The sequence below is a fragment of the Drosophila serrata genome, unplaced genomic scaffold (genome assembly GCF_035046125.1).
Source record: "Drosophila serrata isolate PLE 108 unplaced genomic scaffold, ASM3504612v1 contig_160, whole genome shotgun sequence".
Lineage (NCBI taxonomy): Eukaryota > Metazoa > Arthropoda > Insecta > Diptera > Drosophilidae > Drosophila > Drosophila serrata.
Genome location: NW_028257058.1, coordinates 1,453,940 through 1,478,472, shown reverse-complemented (window position 1 = coordinate 1,478,472; position 24,533 = coordinate 1,453,940). Strand labels below are relative to the sequence as shown.

The window sequence follows — 24,533 nt, the reverse complement described above, 5'->3', positions numbered from 1 at the left end:
ATCCCAAAAAACAATCAAAGGGATACCCCAAACCCTCAAGTCATCTAACACAACCCTGGCAGCTCGCAGTTTAGATCTTTTTCCTTTTCTTTCCTTCCACCAAAAATACACCCCTAGCCCTATGAAAACACGTCCAGGTCCTGGTCCTTGCCCCTGTCCATTTTTGTGTTGTATATTTGACTTAGGGTTTGGGGTGTTCGTCCTCGTTCTCTCGTTTTGTAGACGCGTGCGGTATTGTTGGTGAGCCACACACATTTGCGTCACTTCAACATCAGCATCATATATGGAAAAGTAGGCGTATCGCCACTGATGAAGTTAAATTAGCGCACTCAGTTGATATATCCAGTCAGTCAGTCCGTCCTATTTTATCAGATTTCTGTTGTTGGCAGTTTCAATCGAGATATACATTTTTGTTTTGAGTTATTTTTGTTGTTGTGGTAATCGAAAACTGTCTATCAATTCCATTACATTTTTGAAATCTATAGTTTACATTGGTGGACTTCAGAAATTGTTGTATGACCTACTATAAGATTCACTGGAATTTAATAGGTTTTGTTTAAGCGTTTTAAATTATTAATCGATTCTTCGCAACAAAAGCTATAATAAACACTTCAGTAACAATGTGATTCGCCAACCTAAGCTTATCCCATGGATGCAGACAGAGATGACAATTACAATGAGGGTTTAGCTATGTGGCTCTGCTAAGAATGGGACGTCGTTGACATCACGGGCACGGGCAGAGGCCCAACGAACCAACGGTCCAAAATCCATATCACAAATCGCTTGGTTGTAGACGGAACTACAATGCTACTTCAATGAGCAATTAGTCACTCAACCGGAAAAGGAAAAAGGGGGTGCCTTCTAAAATTGTTAAGCTACATTTGTTAAATTCTGAAGCCTGATTTTACCAATTGGATCTGAAGACATTTCCAGAGTTTCATTAGACAGTTTATATAGTCACTTTCGAAGCCTACGGGGGGATATATACCAACATAACATATTTTACATTGTATTTTACTTATTATTGCTTTGGCAAGTACATATGTACTTATATGTTTTATAAGACCGACTTATATACGAGTTAAGAAAGCTTTAAAACGTGATGAAAGATTTAAATGCAATTAATTTTAATCGATCCTAATAATATAATAATAATATTTGATTTCACTTTAAATTAAAACGTAGTTCTTTCCCAATTGAATAATTAACTGTCGTGTTTTATGTGTGTTTTCTTCCGTCATACTTTTCATGTTGTTTTTCTACCCTTAAAGGGTATTATTATTTACCTCAAAGGTTTCCAAAGCAGTGAAGTCATCTCCGACCATATAAAGTATATATATTCTTGATCAGCATCAACAGCCGAGTCGATCTAGCCATATCCGTCTGTCCGTTTCCACGCAAACTAGTCTCAGTTTTGAAGCTACTACTTTGCAGTTAGTCTTCTATATACTCACTCGTGCATATATGTATATTTCGGAACGGGCCGGATCAGACGACTATATCATTTAGCTGGAACGATTGAAAAATGTTTACAACAAAAATTATAACTTTTTAGTTTTCAGCAGTCTCTTATCAAATTTTAGATATAGCCCTCATATATTATACCAAAGAATTTCGTTTTTAATTTTATAAAATGATTATGGACGGCTTTATCATATAGCTGCCATATAAACGATAGTTAGATATAGAGAAAAATGCAAAACTGTAAATGTAAAGCTGAAATATAATTTTTTTTAGCATAAATATATAAATAATATTTATATTTAATGTTTCTTGTTTACACTTTAAATAATTTAGAAGAGCATACATATATGTACATATGTACATATGCGTTTTCTTTAGAATCTTTGTATTCTCCGTGTGTCACTTCGAAAGTGACGTTAGAAAGCAAAAGTAAATGCCTCTGTTTTAGATTTTTTTAATCAAAATAAAGCTTGCCCTCTTTATATACCTTCTTTATAAGGTCGAAAAAGTAGAGTAAAGTAAAAGTAAAGAAAACTAAAATTATATTACCATGCTAAGTTAAAAAAAATATATAAGACATAAAACATCGAGTATTTCAAAATATTTCTACTTTTCTCCTTTCCTTTTCCTTTTCTAAAATTTCAGAATTTCGGATTTTATTTTATAAAAATTGTTAGACTATATTATAGAGCTGGAGGAGGATGTAACGGAAAATGAAAACTGTGGATGTAAAACTGTAACTGTAAAACTGTAAATGTAATATATATACATAGATGAATGCTATAAAGGTAGGCATTACTTCGATGTTTTCTTTTTAAAATAAATATATTAAATGAATATTGTTCTAATTATTAATGATCGAATAACAATCTGCAAGGGTATAAAAACTTCACATGCCTACGTTACCTTGGTTTCTTGTCTAACATAAACATATGTATGTAATTAATATTATATTAATTGTTGATTTGCAATCTGCAAGATATACCCGGCATGACGAAACTAGCTTTCTTTCTTGTTTATGATGTTTTTCATAATAATAATGATAAATCGCGATTGAGTGAATTTTTATTTGAATAATATTTATTAGGGGTCAGATTTGCTTTCGCAGCATTCAAACTTAGTTTTAAATAGGTTTTCAACAGGTTGAAGTTAAGTTGAAGAAGTGTCTGTATCAAAGTACCTGACTTTATTTAATTATCGCCAACAGCTTTGTTTATTTTGTTTCGTGTTAAGAGTCTTTTGTATACTCTGGCAAATTTTTTCTGCAGTGCCACAGCTCACTTATTGTATTGTTTTCTCTAATCCCTATCGAACAAGTGTTGTTGACAGCATCGCTTTCCGCGTTTCATTTTGTGTCATTAATTTTTGGAATTGTAACCACCGTATTGTGAAAAATAACAGCTGATCTCCCGTTCTTTTTGATTTTGTGGCTCGACTGACGACAAGCTTGTTCAAATCGTCGACTGGAACTAAATTGTGACATGTGATAAGAAAACGTATCAAATTAATCTTCAGAGACCTCTAAAAGGCCCAAAATCTTTGTTTGGAATTCGAAGACGCTGGGTTTTCTGGCAAGAAATATCTTGCTTAGCGGTTATACATATAAAGGTAACTTTTATGTTCGACAGTAAATTAAATTAATTACTCTCAATTTATAGGATGAATTCAAATTGTTATAGATGATAAAAGCTTTAAATTGGAGGATTTTGTTCCTTTTTTAGGAATGCAATATTATTTTGTAATTTACAAAATTAAATTACTGCAAATTAAAATACACAGCTAGTGTATAATTTTCTCGGTTTTAATTCCTTCATTTAAAAACCCTGCTTGAGAAGAACTAATGCTATTTAATTATCACACTCATAAAAATGTTAACCCGAAATCGCCCTAAAAAGAACATTTTTCGCCCGTAGATTTAGAAATTCGCCCTAAAAATGGCTCCAAAGTCGAGTCGCCCTAAATTTAAGAAAAATTTGCCCTAGAATCGGGAAAGAAACTTCCTCAAATCTAAGGCGATTTTTCTTAAATGTAGAAAAATATTTTTATGAGTGCATGTTTAAAAACTCTACCATTTTGCATGGGAGTTTTTGCAGTTGCTGTATTTTTATACCCTTGCAGGGTATTGTTATTTTATTCAGAAGTTTGGAAGACAGTGAAGGAATCACCTCCGACAAAATAAAGTATATATATTCTTGATCAGAATCAACAGCCGAGTCGATCTACCCATGTCCGTCTGTAGATAGTCTTTTATATACTCTCGGGCCGGATCCGACAATTATATCATATAGCTGCCATAGGAATGATCGGAAAATTTAAAAAAAAAAAGTATAACATTTTCAGTTTTTTAACAGAATTTGAAGTATAGGCATCTTATATTGTTCTTCAATTTTATGTAAAATTTTATGAAAATACAGCTCCTATGCATAGGAACGATGTAGAAATTAATACAATTAAAAATTTTAACTTTTTCAGTTTTCAACAGATTTCATCTAATTTGAGATATAGCATTTTTATATTATTCTACAATTAGTACATAGGAACGAGCGAGAAATTAATACAATACAAAACTTATAACTTTTTCAGTTTTCAAGAGATTTTCATCAAAATTGAGGTATAGCCATTTTATATTAGTCTTAAATTTTGTCTCAAATTTAATAAAAATCATACAAACGATCGTTAGATGTAGAGGAAAAATGAAAATCTGTGAATGTTAAACTACTACTACTTACTTCATTGTTTTTTGACATAAATATATATAATTTATGCTGTATGGATTCCTAGTCATCGAAGTTCTATCTGAAAGGGTATATAAACTTCGGCGTGCCGAAGTAAGCTTCCTTTCTTGTTTAAAATATAAAATCCATATCTCGCAATCTCTTAAAAAAAGAAATTTTGCTTTGATTTTTGGTTTTTAAAATCACACAGATAACGCAGTGTCAATATAAAATGCAAAAGGACATATGCGATTCTAAAATGTCGCGTCCGACCGGGACAAAAATTTAATTCAAAAACGTAGTTAGTTTTAATTTAAAATTCAAACAAAATACTTTATTCAGATAGTTCATTGCATAATTCATTAAAATTATTTCCAATAAAATTGTTTATCATGCTTCGCTAAAATCAGAGCTTGAACTGGTTTTTTGTAAATGTGACTTATGCTTTTGTCGCGTGCGTACATACAATATATAAATATGTATGTAAAGACAACTAACTTTTTCCTTGACTCTGATATACAATGATAGCATAACGATAGAAAGGGACAAACGAACACTGCTAGAACAAATCGGCTGCTGATGGTGTTTAAAGATACATATATACGCAAATGACTCCTTCAATGCGTTGCCAAGTTCAGACTAAATACCTGCAAAGGGTGTGCACTACAATGTTCACGTCACACAATCATGTAGATTCTAAAATAAATTAACGCTTTTCATACATTCCTTTCAAAATCAGATTCGTCACCTTCTCTCTCATGAGGCGCCGTGAAATTTGTTGGCACACGCAATTGGAATGACAAAAAGTCGTCCCAGGAATGTTTCCCTTTGAAGAATCTAAACAAAATTGAATGCCGCCGCACTAAAATATAAGGAACAAAATTGGGGTGGAGCAGGCAGCGAATGAATTCGATGGTGCGTGTGACTTCAAAAATCCCAAAAACGTGTCGGACAGGATGTTGAGTGCGCGTAAGCTTAGTTGGCAGACTTTTAGGGGTTGCCTTTAAATAATCGAAATTGTACTTGGTAGCGTTATTTTCTGCAATGTTGAAGTATAAAAAATGTACGATAAAGCTGAACTGACAAACGTAATATCTATTTTTAGTTTATATCAAAACAAAGTGGATATTTATAAAGAATTTCATATGTTGTGCATCTTTCTGTTGGCCAAATTTTACGGTCCCAGATTTTGTTTTTGTTGCCCCCAAAAGTTTAAAACATTATTTTTAAGATATACATAAGCAAATACCAAAAAATTTAGGAAAAAAAGTTGATACAGCATTAAGTATAAAAATAACCAAGCATATGCATACGGAGACGGATAAATAAGAATTTATGTATGTATATTTTTGTGAATGTTTATAGAAATTACGTGTTATTATCACTGTAAACTCATAAAGTTAAAGTTACCCCCCCCCCCACCCTCGTGTTATTATTATTAACCAACCAATACCCTTGAAAAAGAAAGGTTGGCCTTTTCTTTCCTTAAAAAAAATATATCTTTCTTGCTCTTGCTTGATTTCTATTGGTCCTGCATGTTTGTCATTGCCTCGATACCGTACTGTGTCACTCTAGCTATCTCACTTCAAGTCATAATCACAACCATTGTAAAACTGCCAACGAAAAGAGACAACTGTATAGGTAAAGACTCTCAAAATGGCTGACTGAAGCGAAGTTCCTCGATGTACTGCTATTGCTGCTGCTCTTGCCAGTGTTTTTTCGCTTGAGAGCTCATTAACGTTTCGCTTGGCTTAGTGCGCGCCTCGCCTCGTCAACTGATGGAAAACCTGTTAGTAAAATAAGACATTTTTGTTTAAACTAAAACGTCACGGGTTTGATAATTTCGAATGCAAATTATTTGCAGATTAATAAACTAGGTCGTAGGGCTCGCCGCGACGACCCGTCGCAATTACGGCAAATTGCGGTAGGATTCGTTACTATTCGGGACCATGTATTTATTAACACTATTATTTATACTTTGCCACGAGAGTTTTTAAAATGTTAATGTAATTGTTTGTTCCCGACTTAACATCACTAAAGATATAAACCTCCCGCCGAAATCTTAACAGGATTTAAAAAAAAAAATTAAATAATGTGCAAACCGTAGTGACGACTAAAATACACAATATTTGTCACGAAAATAAATTCAACCAGAAAAACGCCCTTAAAAAACGAGCATTGAATATGCTTTAAATATCATCGAAGCTTATCCTCCATAACCACTTTGTTGCACATATATTAATCAATCATGATGCTAACGACGGAACACATCATGCATGGCCACCATCCGCATTCGTCCGTCGGTCAGAGTTCACTCTTCGGGTGTTCGACGGCGGGTCACAGTGGTATTAATCAACTGGGCGGCGTTTATGTCAACGGGCGACCGCTGCCCGATTCAACGCGCCAAAAAATTGTGGAGTTGGCCCATTCGGGTGCCCGTCCATGTGATATTTCACGGATTTTACAAGTTTCCAATGGATGTGTTAGCAAAATTCTTGGCAGGTGAGAGCGCAGACTAAATTGAATTGGTTAATGAAAAACGTAATTATTTATTTACTTAAGTCTAAGTTTGCAATGCAGTGAAAGTGTCATTTCCGACCGTATAAGGTATATATATTCTTGATCAGCATAAACACCCGAGATGAAGCAAGGCCTTTTTGTATAATTTCAAAATTTGTATTTGGAAATCGGGATTCTGTGTTGTGTTTGTATACCCTTGCAGATTGTAATTCGATCATTAGAAATTAATACAGTACAATTATATATATTTATGTTAAAAAACAACTAAACATTTCATACTTTCATTACAGTCACTTAAATCTTTTATATTACAGTTTTACAGTTAACGTTTTACAAAACAGTTTGGCGTTTTCGTATACATTTAACAATGTAACAAATTTGATGAAAATATGTTGAAAACTGAACAAGTTATATATTTTAATTGTATTAAGATTATAGTTTTTTCATATTATTATACAATTTTGTGTTAAATTTTATGAAAATCGAACGACTATATCACATACATATGTAGGTGCCATACAAACGAACGTTAGATATAGAGGAAAAATGCAAATCTGTGAAAGTAAAACTGTAAATATAATATGTATCAGTGAATGAAATGAAAGCAGGTATTACTTCATTGTTTTTTAATATATATATATATAATTAATATTGTATTAATTGCTAGTCATCGAAGTTCTATCTGCAGGGGTATATAAACTTGGGAGTGCCGAAGTCAGCTTCCTTTCTTGTTTTACTCTGAGTTGTTTCAGTGTGCATCCTTACGTTTCCAGTGTCGCAGCTTAACGCAGACTATCAAAATTGATTTTGGTTCAGAATAGATAGACGCGAAGTATAGGGGTAATGTAGTTAGCGTCTTTTGGCAGCTTCAGAAGACTCTTTACCCAGAAAAATTTAAACATAATGTACCTGTACAATCCTAACTGTCATTTTTATACCCTTGCAGGGTATTATAACTTCAGTCAGACTACAGCAACGCAGTAGTCACTTTCGACAATATATAGAATATATGTATGTATGTTTATTCTTGATCAGCATTAACAGCCGAGTCGATCTAGCCATGTCTTCCGTCTTTTCGTTTCTACGCAAACTAGTCTCTCAGTTTTAAAGCTATCTAAATAAAACTTTGCATGTCGGAACGGGCCGGATCGGACGATTATATCATTTAGCTACCTTAGAAACAATCGGAAAATTGTTACGATAAACATTTTAACTTTTTCAGTTTTAACAGATTTTCATCAAATTTGAGATATAGCCATTTTATATGTCTTAAAATTTGTGTCAACTTTAATGGAAATCGGACGATTTATCATTTAGGTGCCATTCAAACGATCGTTAGAAGTAGAGGAAAAAAGCAAATCTGTCAATGTAAAACTGTAAATTTAATACGTATAGTTGAATGTAATGAAAGCAGGCATTACTCAATTGTTTTTTTAAACATAAATATACATAGTTTATACTGTATTAATTCCTAGTGATCGAAGTTCCATCTGAAATAGTATATAAACTTCGGGGTGCCAAAGTTAGCTTCCTTTTTGGTTTTAGGTTGGCTTACAGTTTATGAATGTATATATCATTTAAAGTAAAAAACATAACAACAGGTTTTTCTGTGTAATGTCCCCTGAAAGTCAACTAATTTACATTTTTTCTGTATGTTGCAAAATAAAAAACAATTTTCAACTTTAAATGCTCATATCTTTAAAAAAAAATCCTACAATTATTTTGGTTTAAGATTCGGAATCCATGGATTTTGCAGGTCATTAGGGTATTATTTGCAACGAAATGATGGAGTTATCACCGACCATATAATGTATGTATATATATTCTTGATTTGCATAAACAGCCGATTCCATTTAGCTATGCCCGTTTGTCCGTCAGTCCGTTTCTACGCAAACTAGTCTCTCAGTTTTGAAGCTATCTGAATGAAACTTTGTAGTTAGTGTTCTATATACTCTTACTCGTACATATGTCGGAACGGGCCGGATCGAACGACTATATACTATATCTGCTATGGGAACGATCGGAAAATTTTTAGAAAAAAATTATAACTTATTCTGTTTTCAAGAGATTTTAACAGCTCAAATTTGAAATATAGCCATTCTGTATTATTTTCAATTTTCGACTTTCATTTTATGAAAATCTGCCCACTATATCAAATAGCTGGTACAGGTATAGGTACGATAGAGAAACTGTAACTGTAACTGTACAACTGTAAATATAATAAGTATAAGCACCTCTAATTAAAGTAGGAATTACTTCCTTGATTTTTAACAAAAACGTATATTAATTAATTAATTATTGGTCGAATCCCAGTCTGCAAGGGTATATAAACTTCGGCGTGCCAAAGTTAGTTCGTTTCTTTTTGTAATTGGATACAGTGATTTATATTACAACGAGAATAATTGTATTAAAATATATATTATAACAAAAAAATATACATATTATTTTTCTATTAAAAAATTTCTTAACAGCAAATACATAACAATGCTTCCTCGTTTATTTTTAGATACTATGAAACTGGATCAATTAAGCCACGAGCAATAGGTGGGTCAAAGCCACGCGTAGCCACAACTCCTGTTGTACAAAAAATTGCTGACTATAAACGGGAGTGTCCAAGCATATTTGCGTGGGAAATCCGGGATCGTCTACTATCGGAACAAGTTTGCAATAGTGATAATATACCAAGTGTAAGTTTTTAAATTTACAAATATGGATCACAAAAACAGTAAATTCATGCTTGTATAAATGTAACAGGTTTTTAATGCTTCGAAGTGAAACATCGATACATCGTAAAAATCTAAGGTCATAAATGCCAGCCTGTAAAAGTTTTCGTTTTAATTTTTTGCTTCAACCAGTAAATGGATAGAGCTTATTATTACTTATAAACATACATTTTATATTTACTGTTTCACATTCACAGATGTGCATTTTCCTCTATATATAAAGATTGTTTTCATGGCAGGAAAACAGGAATCGTTAAGAATTGTTTTCTAAAAATGTTCCGATCGTTTTGATGGCAGCTATATGATGTAGTCGTCCGATCCGGGCCGTTCCGACCTATATACGAGTGAGAGTATATAGAAGAGAAACTGCAAATAGATAGCTTTAAAACTGAGAGAATAGTTTGCGTAGAAATGGACAGAAGGATAGACGGAAATGGCTAGATCGACTCAGCTGTCGATGCTGATCAACAATATACATATATACTTTAGTCAGAAATTTGCAACCCAGTGAAGAGGTCATCTCCAGCTATATAAAGCATCAAAATAAGTGAAATAATGAATTGTATATATTTTTAAAGCCCAGATGGAGGGAAATTTAAAAATAGAAATTGCACGCATGGATTGGTTTCTAGGCGACAAGAAAAGTTTGGAATTAATTAATGAAGCAATGACAAGGCCCGTAAATGAGATATAATTCTAAAAAGACATTTTAAATACGGAAATATTCTGATTTTGAGCGGCGAATACAACAATAAGCAGTGTTCCAATATCCAATCTAATCGAATTTATTTTAAAATCTATTTATACAGTTTGTTTATAAGAAAAAACTGCCTTCAGCTGACCGTGGTGCCATTGTCGCACCTTTTCTTCAATTTCTTTGGTCATACATTCTTCAGGCAGATTTATCTTATGTTAGTACCATCAACGTGGCATACCCAAAATATTCCGAAGTGGCGCCACTCTCGCGGACGAGGCCTTGAGACCTATTGGGATTTGTATAGAATTTCATACTTATTCACTTGTTTATAGTGGAAAACTTGTTATCCGACTTCGATACATAATTAAAAATGTACTTAAAATAACAGTATTTTTAAGTAACCAAAGTTTTATAAATTTATCTCAAAAATTGTTCTTTAGTTCCTATAAAAGCTATCCAATATAGTTCTGATCCAAATTATTTTTATAAAGAATCATTCTATATGAATAAAGTTACGATTGGTAAAGTTTCAAGCCGCTATCCTTTAAGTTACTGGAGTTATTCATAGTGCATGGGAACGATCAGAAAATTCTTCGACAAAATTGTATCTTTTCCAGTTTTCAACAGTTTTTCATACAATTTCAGACTTGGTTATTTTGTATTATTATAGAATTTTTGCTTTAATGTTATGAAAATCGGACTACTATGTCATATAACCGCCATAGGATTGTTCGAAAAATTAATACAATAAGAAATTATAACTTTTTCAGTTTTCAACATAATTTCTTCAAATTTGTGATAAAGCCCTTTTATATTTTAGGAAAATTGGGAGAATATATCATATAGCTGCCATCGAACGATCATTAGATATAGAGGAAAATTCAAAACTAACTATAGAACTGTGAATATAATAAATATACATGGGTGACTGTAATGAAAGTAGGAATTATTTTATTTATTTTTAATGATCAAACTGCAATCTGCAAAGTTATCCAAACTTTGGCGTGCCGAAGTTAGCTTCCTTTCTTGTTTTTTATTCCCATCGATATTATCCATTAGTTTTGCGAAAATGTACCGTAATATTTTTACGATCCTTTTTTGGTAATCATGATGGAAAATATTTCGTATCATGATCAGTAATCATACCCGTTCAGCAGAACTATCGTAATAAATTCATCAGTGACCATGTTGTTATGCTGAACGCAAGCATAGTGACCATTACAATTCAAAAAATTTAATAGATCTAAGCATTCTCGAAAGTGGTTAAAAATATTTACAGTTTGCCCAATGGATACAGGCGCGTACAGGGGATTAAATAATTCCGACACAAAAACCAATCCATCGTACTTAAAACGGATTATAGAAAAAGATACGTCTCGTTTCTTTCTGTACCCTAGTTGCATTTTCGATGGTATTGATAAGTGAAAACATTTTCATGATATGTTGACCAGGTAAACAAACCCACTTTTCACCTAATCCATCACGATAGAGAGCGAGTGGGAGTTCCTCTTCTAATGAGAGATTATAAATAAAGGAGGGTTGTAATAAGCAGAGGCGGCAGTGGATCATTAAAAAAAAGGAAAATATGTAAATTATTTAACAAGAAAAGAAACTAACTTTTTCACGAAGTTTGCAGATTGCAATTCGGGCATTAATAATTAATACTATATAAATTATATATATTTATGTTAAAAAACAATAAAACAATACATACTTTCATTACAGACACTTATACGTTTTATATTTCAGTTTTCAGTTTCAATGTTAGAGTTTTACAATAAATGTTTGGCGCTTTCCTTTAACGATAGTTTCTTTGGCAGGTATATGATATAGTCTCCCAGTTTTCATAAAATTATAACCGAAATTCAGGAATAATACCAATTGCTATATCTCAAATTAAATTAAAAAAATCCTTTGAGAGACGGAAATGACTATAAAGAATCGGCTGTTGACGCTGATCAAGAATATATATATGTACTTTATATGGTCGGAGATGACTCCTTTACTGCGTTGCAAACTTCTGACGGAAATTGTAACACCCTGTAAGGGTAAATACACCTTGTATTTTAAGGAACAAGAAACCCTTTTGAAGATCTGTAAAAATTTTGAAAAAGGATCCACTATATTTAAAAAAAAACAAATGCTAAAACATGTCGACTTGCTGCGTTTTCAGTTTTGTTTGATGTTCTTTGATGTTGGCCACACAATTAATGAGGGCGAGTAATGTTCAGTACATTAATGAAGAACAAAGCGTCATAGAAAAATGTTAGGGCCACGGCAGTTGCGTTGCACGTGGCGGCACTTAAGTCAACTGCCAAAAGTGGCATTTTCAATGTTTTTTACGATGACGGTGTGTATCTACATTAAATGCAGAAAACTGAAATTATAAATTTAATTTGATACAACTCAATTCGTGTTAATAATCAATGATTTCAATGTTTGTATAATAATACTGTATATATTCAACTTCTATGCCAGTCATACGATACATAGTTGTCTGATCTGATCACTGTCTGATTGTATGATCGGAATATATGCTAGAAACCCCATGAGTCCGAATAGCATGCAAATAAAATTTTGACCGCTTTTTTTTTACTTTTTTATTGCCAGTGTTGCGATCAAAGATAACGGCTAATTGTGTTAAAAAATAAACAAGAAAGAAAGCATTGTTCATTGTACATTGTTCCGTGAAAATGTCACAAAAACGTACGCAAAAGACGTTATCAATCGCGCAAAAACAAAGCATTATTTCGGCGATTGATAATGCAACAAAGAAAATTGAGGTGGCAAAACAATTCGATGTCGCTCCATCAACAATAACATCAATTCTACAGAAAAAAGGAGTTTATAATGCAAGCCAATTTTGGAAGAAGTTTTGCCCAACAATTCTGAAAGTGACCAAGCAATCAAAAAGTACCAATTATTTTAAAGCTTGAATTTTTGTTTTTTATAATTTAATGTTTCTGCTTAATTGTTTAATTTTTTGTTACTATAATTTTATGTTATTGTTTTGTTTTCCTTTAATTTGAAAAAACGTACAAATGAATGTACATACTTATAATGTTTGTTTAATTTTAATTTAATTTAATTTTAATTAAAAACCCCGTTTATTCGACTCTTTCATTTTTGAGCCCCGTTAAATAGAAATCTCGATAAATTGAATTCCCGTCTAATTCGTAAAAAAAAGTGATCCCCTTGCCATTTCGAATTATCGGGACTCGACTGTAATTAAAATAAAAAAAATACAAAGTCTCAATATCTCACAGGAGATGAAAATATCTTGAAAACAGCAAAGTGAAAATTTTTGCGGTTTTAATTTCGAGAACCTTCCTAGGTTTTTATTATCGGTCGATTTTCACAAATAATAAACCAAAATTTTAAAATAATATTAAATGACTAAATCTTTAATAACATGCAAATATGATAAGAACTGAAAAAGATTTTTTCTAAAACTTTTTCGATTGTTTCTATGGTAGCTTTATTATCGTCGCGTTCCGATATATGTATATACTAGTATGAAACTTCAGTTTCATTCAGATAGCTTTTAAACTGAGAGCCTAGTTTGCGTTGAAACGGACATACGCCTAGATCGATCGGCTGCGGGTCTGATCAATAATATATATTTTCAAACTTATGACTAAAATTATAAAACCCTACAAATCCAAATCCAAGGCAATTTCAATATAAAAAATTGTTTTCCTAAATATGAGAACAACTTTATAACTTATAACAACTTTTATAAAATGTTTTGTTAAATTTTGAAAGGTTTTTCTTCTCCCAGAGCTCGGCCGGCTCATTTTGTTATGATTTCCACTTTCACACAGCCTGTCGGCAGAGACCTTAGCACAAAAACAACACAAAAACGAAATACATGTATTTTTTTGGCGAGACAAAAAAAATTAAAACTTGCAAGCCATTTGTGCTGCTGCGACGCTAGTTGTTGTTAAACTTGTTGTCTGTCCCAGCCAGTTATTTTCGTGCCCATCTATGCTTTAGAGCATACTGAATACTCGTGAATAAACCAAACAAGTATTAATTGTCATTTAAAATTTAAAAATTGGGTAAATGAAAAATATTTAAATAATGCAATTTTTTCGGCCTGAGATGGCTAGTTTGACTCCGTTTTGATGCTGATTAAGAATATAAAGAGGTAGTCAAAGGTATTTACAAAACGACATGTTTTCACATCCTAACTTATTTTAGTTGTTATTGATGTTCTTGTTGTTGACCAATTTTCCTGAAATTTTCTTTAGAAAAAGAGAAAGAAGAGGAAAGGAAAAGATAACTGTTCATAGTTTGCTTAGTTTTTTCATAATTGCTTAAAGTAAAATGTGTCGAACTATATCATATATCTCCCATACAAAATAAAAATAATAACGTTTTCAGCAGATTTTCATCAAATTTGAGATATAGCCATTTTATATTTTTATTTGATGAAAATCTGTTGTAAACTGGAAAAGTTATAATTTTTATTTGTATTAATTTCTCGATCGTTCCTATGGGAGCTATATGATATAGTAGTCCGATTTTCATAAAATTTTACACAAAATACACAGGGTATAAAAAAGGGAAAATCTGACTTAAAATAATTTCCTAATTCCCTAAGAAAATGTTTTTAAAACAAGAAAGGAAACTAACATATAACTACAAATGTTCTTCAAATTTTAAATATAGGCTTTTTATATAATTTTAGAATTTATGATTTATATTTTATTTGGAATGTTATGAAAATTAGAAGACTATTTCATATAGTTGCCATTGAAACTATCGTTAATAATGATTATTATCGTTATTAATGATTATGACAAACTGTTAATGTACCAGTTTAATACTGTAAATATAAGGGGCCAGTAATGAATGTAAGAATGACTTCGTTGTGTTTATACCCTGGCAGGGTATTATAATTTCAGTCAGAAGCTTGCAACGCACTGAAGGAGGCACCTCCGACTATATAAAGTATATATATTCTTGATCAGGATCAACAGCCGAGTCGATCTAGCCATGTCCGTCTGTCCGTCTGTCTGTTTCTACGCAAACTAGTCTTTTAGTTTTGAAGCTATCTGAATGAAACTTTGCAGTTAGCCTTCTATATACTCTCACTCGTCGGAACAGGCCAGATCGGACGACTATATCATATAGCTGCCATAGGAAAAATCGGAAAATTTTTACAAAAAAATTATAAAATTTTCAGTTTTCAACAGAATTTGATCAAATTTGAGGTATAGCCATTTCATATTATTCTACAATTTTGTATAAAATTTTATAAAATTTTTTATAAAATTTTTTTTTAACACAAATATATATAATTTATATGGTATGGATTCCTAGTCATAGAATTTCTATCTGCAAGGATATATAAACTTCGGCGTGCCGAAGTTAGCTTCCTTTCTTGTTTAAAACAAATATACATATATTATTATTTATTAATGATCAAATTGCAAAAATTCAAAATTTGGGGCAAATAGCCCTGAAAGTAAAAAATGTATCTTCATTCAAGAAAAACTTGAGAAAGTTCCTTTCCTAAGTTAAGTGTAAATTTGTCTGAAATCTAGATAGACTCGCCTTTAGATTCTTTTCAAGGCGAATTTATTAGTCTTGCCTTTTTTATGGCGGTTTTAGGTATTTCATGAGTGTAGCTGACAGACTAGAATGGCTAGATCGACTATGCTTTTGCTGATGGAGAATATAAAAAATTATAATGTACCGTAAGAATGTTTAAGTTTTAAACATTTTTTGTATATCTTAATGATTATATATGTTTTTCAATGGACTGTGACCGTATGTAAGCGCCGACCATTTCTTAAACTTGACTTTTTATAAGGATTTCTACATTTGGTTGAAATCGATTAATTACCAATTAGATCGCTCCGTTCCCATTGCAAGCTGCAACGGCATAAAAAATTGCCTTCCTGAGTTTAGTACCTATTAACTTGACCGCAACTGCAATTACGTATTTAATATGTGTGGATACGGTGGCGAGAGAAGTTTATTTTACATCTATATAGCTCTCTCGCTTTCGGATTCTCTGATTGGTTGAAATTGCCGGCAGCCAATTGCGTAGCAATAAATATAGAGGGTTGGTTATGCAGTTGTGGCATCATATACATACATACATGCATGATTTGGAAAACCGCTGTTCTTTAGTTTTGTAAGTTCGATTTAAAGCTCTTTGCTCTTTATAATGCCCATTACAAGGTTATAAAGAAACAAAATATTGTATGTATAATATATTTTTGAGTAATAAATTTGTCATGCAATATTAATTGACAGGTTTCATCTATAAATCGAGTCTTGCGGAATTTAGCCTCTCAAAAGGAGCAGCAGGCGCAGCAACAAAATGAATCAGTTTATGAGAAGCTACGAATGTTTAATGGCCAGACCGGTGGATGGGCCTGGTATCCAAGTAATACAACGACGGCACATTTGGCTTTACCACCAGCGACATCATCAGTTTCAGTATCAACGTCCACAAATATATCTGGACAAATTAATCGAGACGATGTCCAAAAAAGAGGCAAGATATTAAAATTATTATTGGGTTATTTCACACGAACGAACAGACAGACGGACATGGCTAAATTAATTTGTAGTGCTTATCAACAATATAACTATGATAATTTTATTACAATACACTTAAAAAATTTATTAAAAAATAATTAAATAAAGTGATCAAACATCAAAATATCCTTGTATGGATTGTTACGTTAAATGTAAACAATACACTTAAAAAATTTATTAAAAAATAATTAAATAAAGTGATCAAACATCAAAATATCCTTGTATGGATTGTTACGTTAAATGTAAACAACTTTAGATTTTAAACTTCCCTGTAGTCTCGTTGCTAGCATCTTACATCTATGCATTTTATCACAGATGATCAAACAGCAGGACAAAACAAATAGTTAATTTGTTGGTCATTTATGTTATTTGCCATTAAATCTTATTGAATGAAGCTATTTGGCTTTATATGTTTCCTTTCCTCTCGGGCAGTTTTTGTTTCTCTGTTCAATCAATGAATTGGTCTAGCATATGTGCAATTGTAAATGACAATAAAAACATCCACCGCTCTTTTGTTCCCGTTTATATAATTTACTTTAATCTAGACTGTTTCCCTGCATCAAAAATACTTACCAATTCAACCACTCATAGCCTCGTGCTCTGATGACTAGTACTCAAACAAGAAAATGATAAACTTTTCGTACTCTTGAATTTATAGTTTCTTAAATTTCAATATTTTTGATTACTTCAGACTTACAATATTCTGCGGACGTATCTCATCCAAACTCGCATGATAGTACGTCCGACGGCAATTCTGACCACAATTCTTCGGGAGATGAAGACTCGCAAATGCGACTCAGACTAAAAAGGAAATTGCAACGAAATCGAACATCGTTTTCGAATGAACAAATCGATAGTCTGGAAAAAGGTAACTTCAAACTACATAAAATATATTAAAACACTTGTCGATTGATTAAAAAGAACTATAGATTTGTAATAAAACGTTTCATCTATTTTTTCATCCTTAAAAAAAACCTTTATTAAAATAATTCAACAGAGTTTGAACGAACTCACTATCCGGATGTTTTTGCCAGAGAAAGGCTTGCAGATAAAATTGGTTTGCCAGAGGCACGTATTCAGGTTTGTCTTTCAGTTTTGTTCAATTATATTCTGTTTTTAGCTCCGATTTTTAGAGTAACTATATTTTTATATTATTACATATATTCTCCATTTATCGTTTTGATTTCCTAATAAAAAGATACTTATATACTGTCATTACTGTCATTACACTTTCTTTGCAACGCAGTGATGGAGTCACCGACCCCTTATGGTAGCAATTTTTATACCCTTGCAGGGTATTATAATTTCAGTCAGAAGTTTGCAACGCAGTGAAGGAGGCACCTCCGATTATATAAAGTAAATATATTCTTGATCAGGATCAACAGCCGAGTCGATCTAGCTATGTCCGTCTGTCCGTCTATCCTTCTGTCCGTTTCTACGCAAACTAGTCTCTCAGTTTTGAAGCTATCTGAATGAAACTTTGCAGTTAGCCTTCTATATACTCTCACTCATATATATGTATGTCTGAACGGGCCAGATCGGACGACTATATCATACAGCTGCCATAGGAATGATCGGAAAATTTTTACAAGAAAAAATAACATGTTTAGTTTTGAACAGAATTTGATCAAATTTGAGATACATACAGCCATTTCATATTATTCTACAATTTTGTGTAAAATTTTATGAAAATTTGACGACTATATCATATAGCTCCCATAGGAACGATCGAGAAATTTGAGAGGAATGAGAATGGCGGTGGCCGTTGTCGGAAGACTGACAATCGCGGTGGCGATAACATTTTCAGTTCTCAACAGAATCTGTGAATGTAAAACTGAAAATTTAATATGTATAGGTGAATGAAATGAAAGCAGGTATTACTTTATAGTTTTTTAACACAAATATATATAATTTATATTGTATGGATTCCCAGTCATCGAAGTTCTATCTGCAAGGGTATATAAACTTCGGCGTGCAAAAGTTAGCTTCCTTTCTTGTTAAACATATTTTTATGTACTCTGGGATATGGTAATTTTTTTAGAACTTAAGTATAAATGTATGTATATAAGTATTTCCAGGGGTCGCGAACGTACTTTCGTACGCAATAAGTGCAGAAAAACAAGAATATAGATTACTGATTACGATTTCTGAACATTTTTTGTTGCTGTTCGATTATCATTATATCATTATATTAGCTATTTCCTAGGTGTAAATGATGGTGTTTATTGAGTTTTCGTTTTCATAATATTGGCAAAAAAAAACATTCGGTCGCGAACATACGCAAAATGGAAGTCGATTTTTGGTTAATCTACACACAAAAACAAAAATCCGGGACATTATTTTTTAATTAAAGCCGCCCAAGTAGGCGTGCTTTCGGGCCAAGTGCGGATTTGCTTATTTTCAGTATGAACACACTTAATTTTTTCAATTCCGAGTATTCTTGATTTAATCCCGCTAATCTTAAAAATTGTATTCCCAAAAATTCTTGATTTAATCCCAACCATTCTTTGATTTTTGAAACTCAAATACTCTTGATTCAATTATGATTGTTCTTAAATATTTGAATACCAAGACCCTACGACCTCGGTTGTTTGGGCTTGAATAAAAAAAAAAAGATTTTTTTAATCCCCAAAATTCTTGTACAATTTTCATGTAGTTCTACAATTTTAATCCCAAGTACGAATTAAATTTGATTTGTTATTTTGAAATTTTCCTAAATAAATATTGTTTACTTAGTTTTGCTATTAACATTAATTTTAATTTTGTTAAGTCTAATGTCTATTTTAATATTTAACATATTTATGAGTTTTTTGTTTTTGCTTGCAAGAGTTGGCCGGAAACCGTAATCTCATGCCAAGGATGTTAGAATCAGTTGGAAATTTTATGACCATTTCGCGGAACTGACCATCATCGACAGCCAATTCGCTTTAGCCATGTCCGTCTGTTTGTCTGGAGACTATCAGACAGTGAGGGTAGAAATCGACTCTAAGCCAAATATCATCTATTTTTAAAGTAATTCATACAACAATGAATCAAACAAAAATAGTTCATTCAAATATGTATGAGTGATGTATTTCGCAACTTTGCGTCACGCAACTTTACTTCAACAAAAAAATGTTGGCAAACCATCGCGGGGGAGAGCGTTAAACTTTAAAAGTCATCCCTCAAAAACTTATCATTATTCACTTCAACCCCATATAGTAACTGTTTGTACAAGTTCATTACAAAAATGTTTTTATCGACGTTACGGCTCTTGATTATTTATACAAAGTGAATAAAAACAATTTGACTGTAAAAATACTTGAAATACTCCTTGAATTCTTGATGACGGGGGCGCGAATCGAAAATATAAGCTGCAGGGGTAACTTGTCAAACTGAAGTGGGAACGGCAAAAATAATGCTCAGCTATAAATGTCATTGTAAAAAATATTGTAATCCGTTTTTTCACCCCTTTGGGTAACCTATGCTAGAAGTTCAATAGTTTGCTTAATGTATAAAGCCGCATTATAAAGGGTGTCCTCTAATTTCATTTTTTGACAGCATGACTAAAGTTACTCGTAAAGGAAGGAAGCTGTTTTCTTTCGTAAATAATAATAATAAATAGATCTATGAGAAATTGTACATCCTTATTACTTATGTATATATTATTAGAATTTTTTTCTCAAGAATAATAACAGATAGAGATTTCAACACAACAGTAAAATTAAAATACTTTATTCTGTATCATATCTGAAGAAGTTTCCGAGGTTTTTAATCTTAAAAATATTTTGGTTTAACTGTAAGAAAAAACGAAAATGTAAAATGATTTTGTCGTCATTATTTAAAACTAAATAGTGAATGCTATGGTTTGTAAGTAAAAGGAAACTTTTTTTTTTATTATTATTATTTTTTTTTTTTTTGTTTCACTAGGTTGTACGGGAACTGTAAAAATATTTTAAAATTTCCTAAGCAACTTATATAATTTCAATCATTTTATGTCTGCAGGTTTGGTTCTCCAACCGACGGGCTAAATGGCGTCGTGAGGAAAAAATGCGAACCCAAAGAAGGTCGACGGATAATCCTGGAAGTGGTAGAGCCAGTACAGGACAAAACAATAATTCTTCTGGAACGGGAACATCGGTATCTACCACAGTGGCAACGTCAAATAATTCTCCATCCGGTATTGTTAGCTTAGCCGTCAACAGTTCGGAGCGTTCATCATCGTCTGCAATAATTAGCAATAACCTTTCCGAGACTACAACAAGTGCACCAACCGTAAGAATATACATATAGAATATTTAGATATATGTATATAAAACTATATTTAATAGGTTCTTGGGGGTGACGCTAATACGCATACGACATCTGAAAGCCCACCACTTCAGGCGGTAACACCACGGATACCTTTGAATTCTGGATTTAATGCCATGTACTCATCTATTCCGCAACCTATAGCAACAATGGCAGAAAATTACAAGTGAGTTTTAATCATTAATTCCTAGAGATCGAATTTAAATCTGCAAGGGTATACAAACTTCGGCGTGCTGAAGTTATCCGTTTTGATTAACATTTATATATAAAATTTAAATTGTATTAATCTTATTAATTAATTAATTATTATTATTAATCTCTATGGCTATAAAAAGTTCTGCGTGTTGAAGTTTGCTTCCTTACTAGTTTCACATACATACATATGTCTCATACAAACTCAGATTTTAATAGTTATTGATAGATATAAAACAAAAAATAATAATTATTTTTATGAAAATCGGATTGCTTGTTATGAAATATCTTATAGTTAGTTGCTTAGTAATATGAGAATATAGGAAATTCAGCAAAAGTTTGGTATTTTTAAAAATAAATGTTTTATATATTTTATTTCCTGTAGGTTTTTTTTTCATTTGACGTAATGGGTAGATTCCCTTCTTTCTTGTGAAAAAATAGTGCTACTTTTATTTTATAATCTTTCTTTGACTAAACATACATATTTTTACAGTTCATCATTAAGCTCGATGACGCCAACCTGTTTGCAACAACGAGATGCCTATCCCTATATGTTTCACGATCCCTTATCCCTCGGATCCCCATATGCTCCTGCCCACCACCGAAATACCAGTTGTAATCCTGCCGCGGCGCATCAACAGCCACCGCAGCATGGGGTTTATGGCAACAGCTCTGCAATGCCATCATCAAATACAGGTATCAACATGATTAAATTTAATTCTCGAGGTTAAATTAATTAAGTACACATTTTTACAGGTGTCATTTCTGCCGGCGTTTCAGTCCCCGTACAAATTTCAACGCAAAATGTGTCTGATTTAACGGGAAGTAATTACTGGCCGCGTCTTCAGTGATCGTCAATCATAAATTTGTCTCCAGATATATTGTCAAAAGCACATTCAGTAGCAAAAGAAGATGCTGCAAATAATAGCAACGATTTCCCACCAGTTCATAGTCCAACTATTATGCCCTGTTCATTAAAATATCTAAGTTTGAATAGAGGGAAAAGTATGGGAGTAAGTAAGGATGTAGATGTTATAATTGGCAAAAGTCTTATAGTACCCATATCATCATCATCATCGTACTTGTCATCGGCTGCGAAATCATTGGCTGCAAGCTTTTATCCAAACCTAAAAATAATATGAAAACAGCGAAAAAATAAATAAAAAAAGCTATACTCTTGCAGTTTGCAATTAAAATGAATTGATAAAAAAATGACAAAGGAACATATAGAACACACCAGTACATAAATACATATGTATGTATTTATATATGTACTTTAAAGGTGTCGGACTGATGCACTGCTTTGTAAACTTCAAACTAAAATTATATACATATGTATGTATGTATGTACATATGTATATAATTTTAGTATAGTATAATTTTTAGTATGTACATACATATGTATGTATCTTGCACGGGGTTAGAAAGAGAAAGCTTCAAAATTTTTATTTGTGAACTAACGTTTTATATTTCATTATTATAATTTACATACTTTTATTGTGGCATAGTGTGGAATTACGTCCTTTTAAATTATAATTTTACAGTTGTGCTTCGTTTTTTACTTTTATTTAAATTTTACAGACCTGACACAATTATTATTCTATAAATTAAACGAAATAAAATCAGATAAAATTGCAACGAATTTGATGAAAAAAGAACGCCAACATCTCATCCAATTGAAGACACCTCCCTAAGAATAAGCCTTCGAATTGAAATTAATTACACGTATATATAATAAATTAAAAAAAATAGATTTATATATATATGTATATACATATGTATGGTTCAAATTTATATTTAGAGAACAAATAGATGTAATATTTCAGAATTCGTATATACACATGAAGTGTCCGATGATGTTCTTAAGACAAGTTTAATAAAAATCGTACACACAAATATAAGTGAAATAAATATATGTAACTTATGTTGGTTCCTCTATATTCATGATTATGATAAAATGGTGCGTTTCTTACATATGGGGAGCATATCAGCAGCTGAAAGCAGTTGTTATATACAAAACAGCAACTTAAACCAATGCAGTTACATACGTAAATGAACATTTTTTAACAACTTTATTATATAAACTGTATTAGCACTTCTGAACTTCTTTATTTTTTTTTTTTCGGACATTTTTTTCCATGCTTAAAAAGAAAGAATCTGCAAGTGGGCAATCGGCAAATACCAGAGAACAGGTTGTTTTATAATTATTATTCATTTATTTTTCTTTCTCGTACCCCATGCCATTTTCTAGTATTTTGATTTCGGGTCTCCATGCGGCCTCACAAGCAGCCGTTCTAAATTATTTGCCGCTCACTTTCTGTCACTGCTTAAATCCATTCATCCAATGGATTGGGATGGGATTTCTTGCAGATGTGAAACTTTGATTCCCACAAAGCTACACATCCATCCGATAACACCTAATCGAACATAAAATAAACAACTCTGGAAAAAAGCTTCTGCATAATAAGCTGTTTAACAAAAGAAAACATGCAGATTCCAGTTTATTATGTTGGCACTATATTAAAATAATTTAAATGACTAGCGATAGGAAACTCTCGAATGTTTTTCTCTGACGAAGAGCACATAACAAAATTTTAAAATAGAAAACAATTAAATATCTCTGTGCGCATGCGCCCAACACAAAATAAGTGGAGAATCGTAAAATAAAATTGGCGGAATTCGGAGGAGTCGGATTTGACGTTTGGAGAGGATCAGCGAGGAGAGAAGCCAGAACGAGTAAACGCAAGAGGTTAGTGGTTGCGGTCTGAACCGAAGCCAGCCCTCGGAGGGATAATTCTGGCCTGCTCACAAAATTGGACATGCCCATTTTTGATTCTGCTTGGTGAAATTTTATTTAAGACCCGAAAAACTCAAACATAATTCTGAATCTCGGCGACGGGGGACTTCATACTTTGTAACGATTTATTCATTTAATGTTTATTTTTTTGTAATTGTCACAATTTTTATATGGTATATTTTTCTTTTTATTACCTATTTATTGCATATTTTAAACAATATTTTTCATTATTTATTATATATTTATTTATCTATATTTTTTGTTGTTATTTATCCAATTATCAGCAAAGTCCGACTACTATGTCGAGCAGGAAAGGCCTTATGCATGGTCCCCAGTTCAGCAAAGTGGCAATCGCTGCATTCAGTACCTGAATCGAACACTGCCCCGTTTAACATAAAATTCTGTGCTGAAGTATTTCCCTTTCGGGATATATTTTTTAACACGAAGTGCGCATACAAAAAAAAAAAAAAATCCCCGCAATTATTATTATTATTATTACCTAGAATAAATGAAAATCGGAAAATATCTAGAGAATATAATTCTATTAATATGAACTTAATATTATATTTTCGAGAGTT

General features: G+C 32.1%; 1 protein-coding gene and 1 long non-coding RNA gene across 9 annotated transcripts; one reads left to right on the top strand and one right to left on the bottom strand.

The window, feature by feature from the left end:
• The first annotated feature begins 5,753 nt into the window (after positions 1-5,753).
• toy (paired box 6 protein twin of eyeless) lies at positions 5,754-23,082 on the top strand. 8 transcript variants are annotated; one of them, XM_086826689.1, is made up of 10 exons: positions 5,754-5,967; positions 6,043-6,680; positions 9,205-9,385; positions 16,389-16,632; positions 17,368-17,544; positions 17,674-17,744; positions 20,661-20,930; positions 20,987-21,132; positions 21,652-21,854; positions 21,915-23,082. In XM_086826689.1, exons 2-10 carry the CDS (start codon positions 6,427-6,429, stop codon positions 22,007-22,009), a joined length of 1,641 nt encoding a protein of 546 aa, XP_086682815.1. In that variant the 5' UTR covers positions 5,754-5,967; positions 6,043-6,426; the 3' UTR covers positions 22,010-23,082. The 8 variants fall into 8 exon arrangements, with proteins under 8 accessions (XP_086682815.1, XP_020809917.2, XP_020809916.2 ...); XM_086826688.1 differs by having other exon boundaries at positions 5,868-5,967; positions 17,674-17,756; XM_020954258.2 differs by having other exon boundaries at positions 5,866-6,680.
• LOC147644554 (uncharacterized) lies at positions 21,850-23,729 on the bottom strand. The gene is made up of 3 exons (XR_015270332.1): positions 23,393-23,729; positions 22,218-22,285; positions 21,850-22,141 (listed from the first exon to the last, which is right to left on the bottom strand). It is a non-coding gene; the product is annotated as an uncharacterized LOC147644554 (long non-coding RNA).
• Positions 23,730-24,533: the final 804 nt, after the last annotated feature.

Coding starts and splice junctions, on each gene's coding strand:
- toy (XM_020954257.2), top strand. CDS start 6,427: ATGATGCTAACGACGGAACACATCATGCATGGCCACCATCCGCATTCG. Junction 9,386..16,388: donor ATAGTGATAATATACCAAGT/GTAAGTTTTTAA, acceptor ATTAATTGACAG/GTTTCATCTATAAATCGAGT. Junction 17,757..20,660: donor TGCCAGAGGCACGTATTCAG/GTTTGTCTTTCA, acceptor TTATGTCTGCAG/GTTTGGTTCTCCAACCGACG.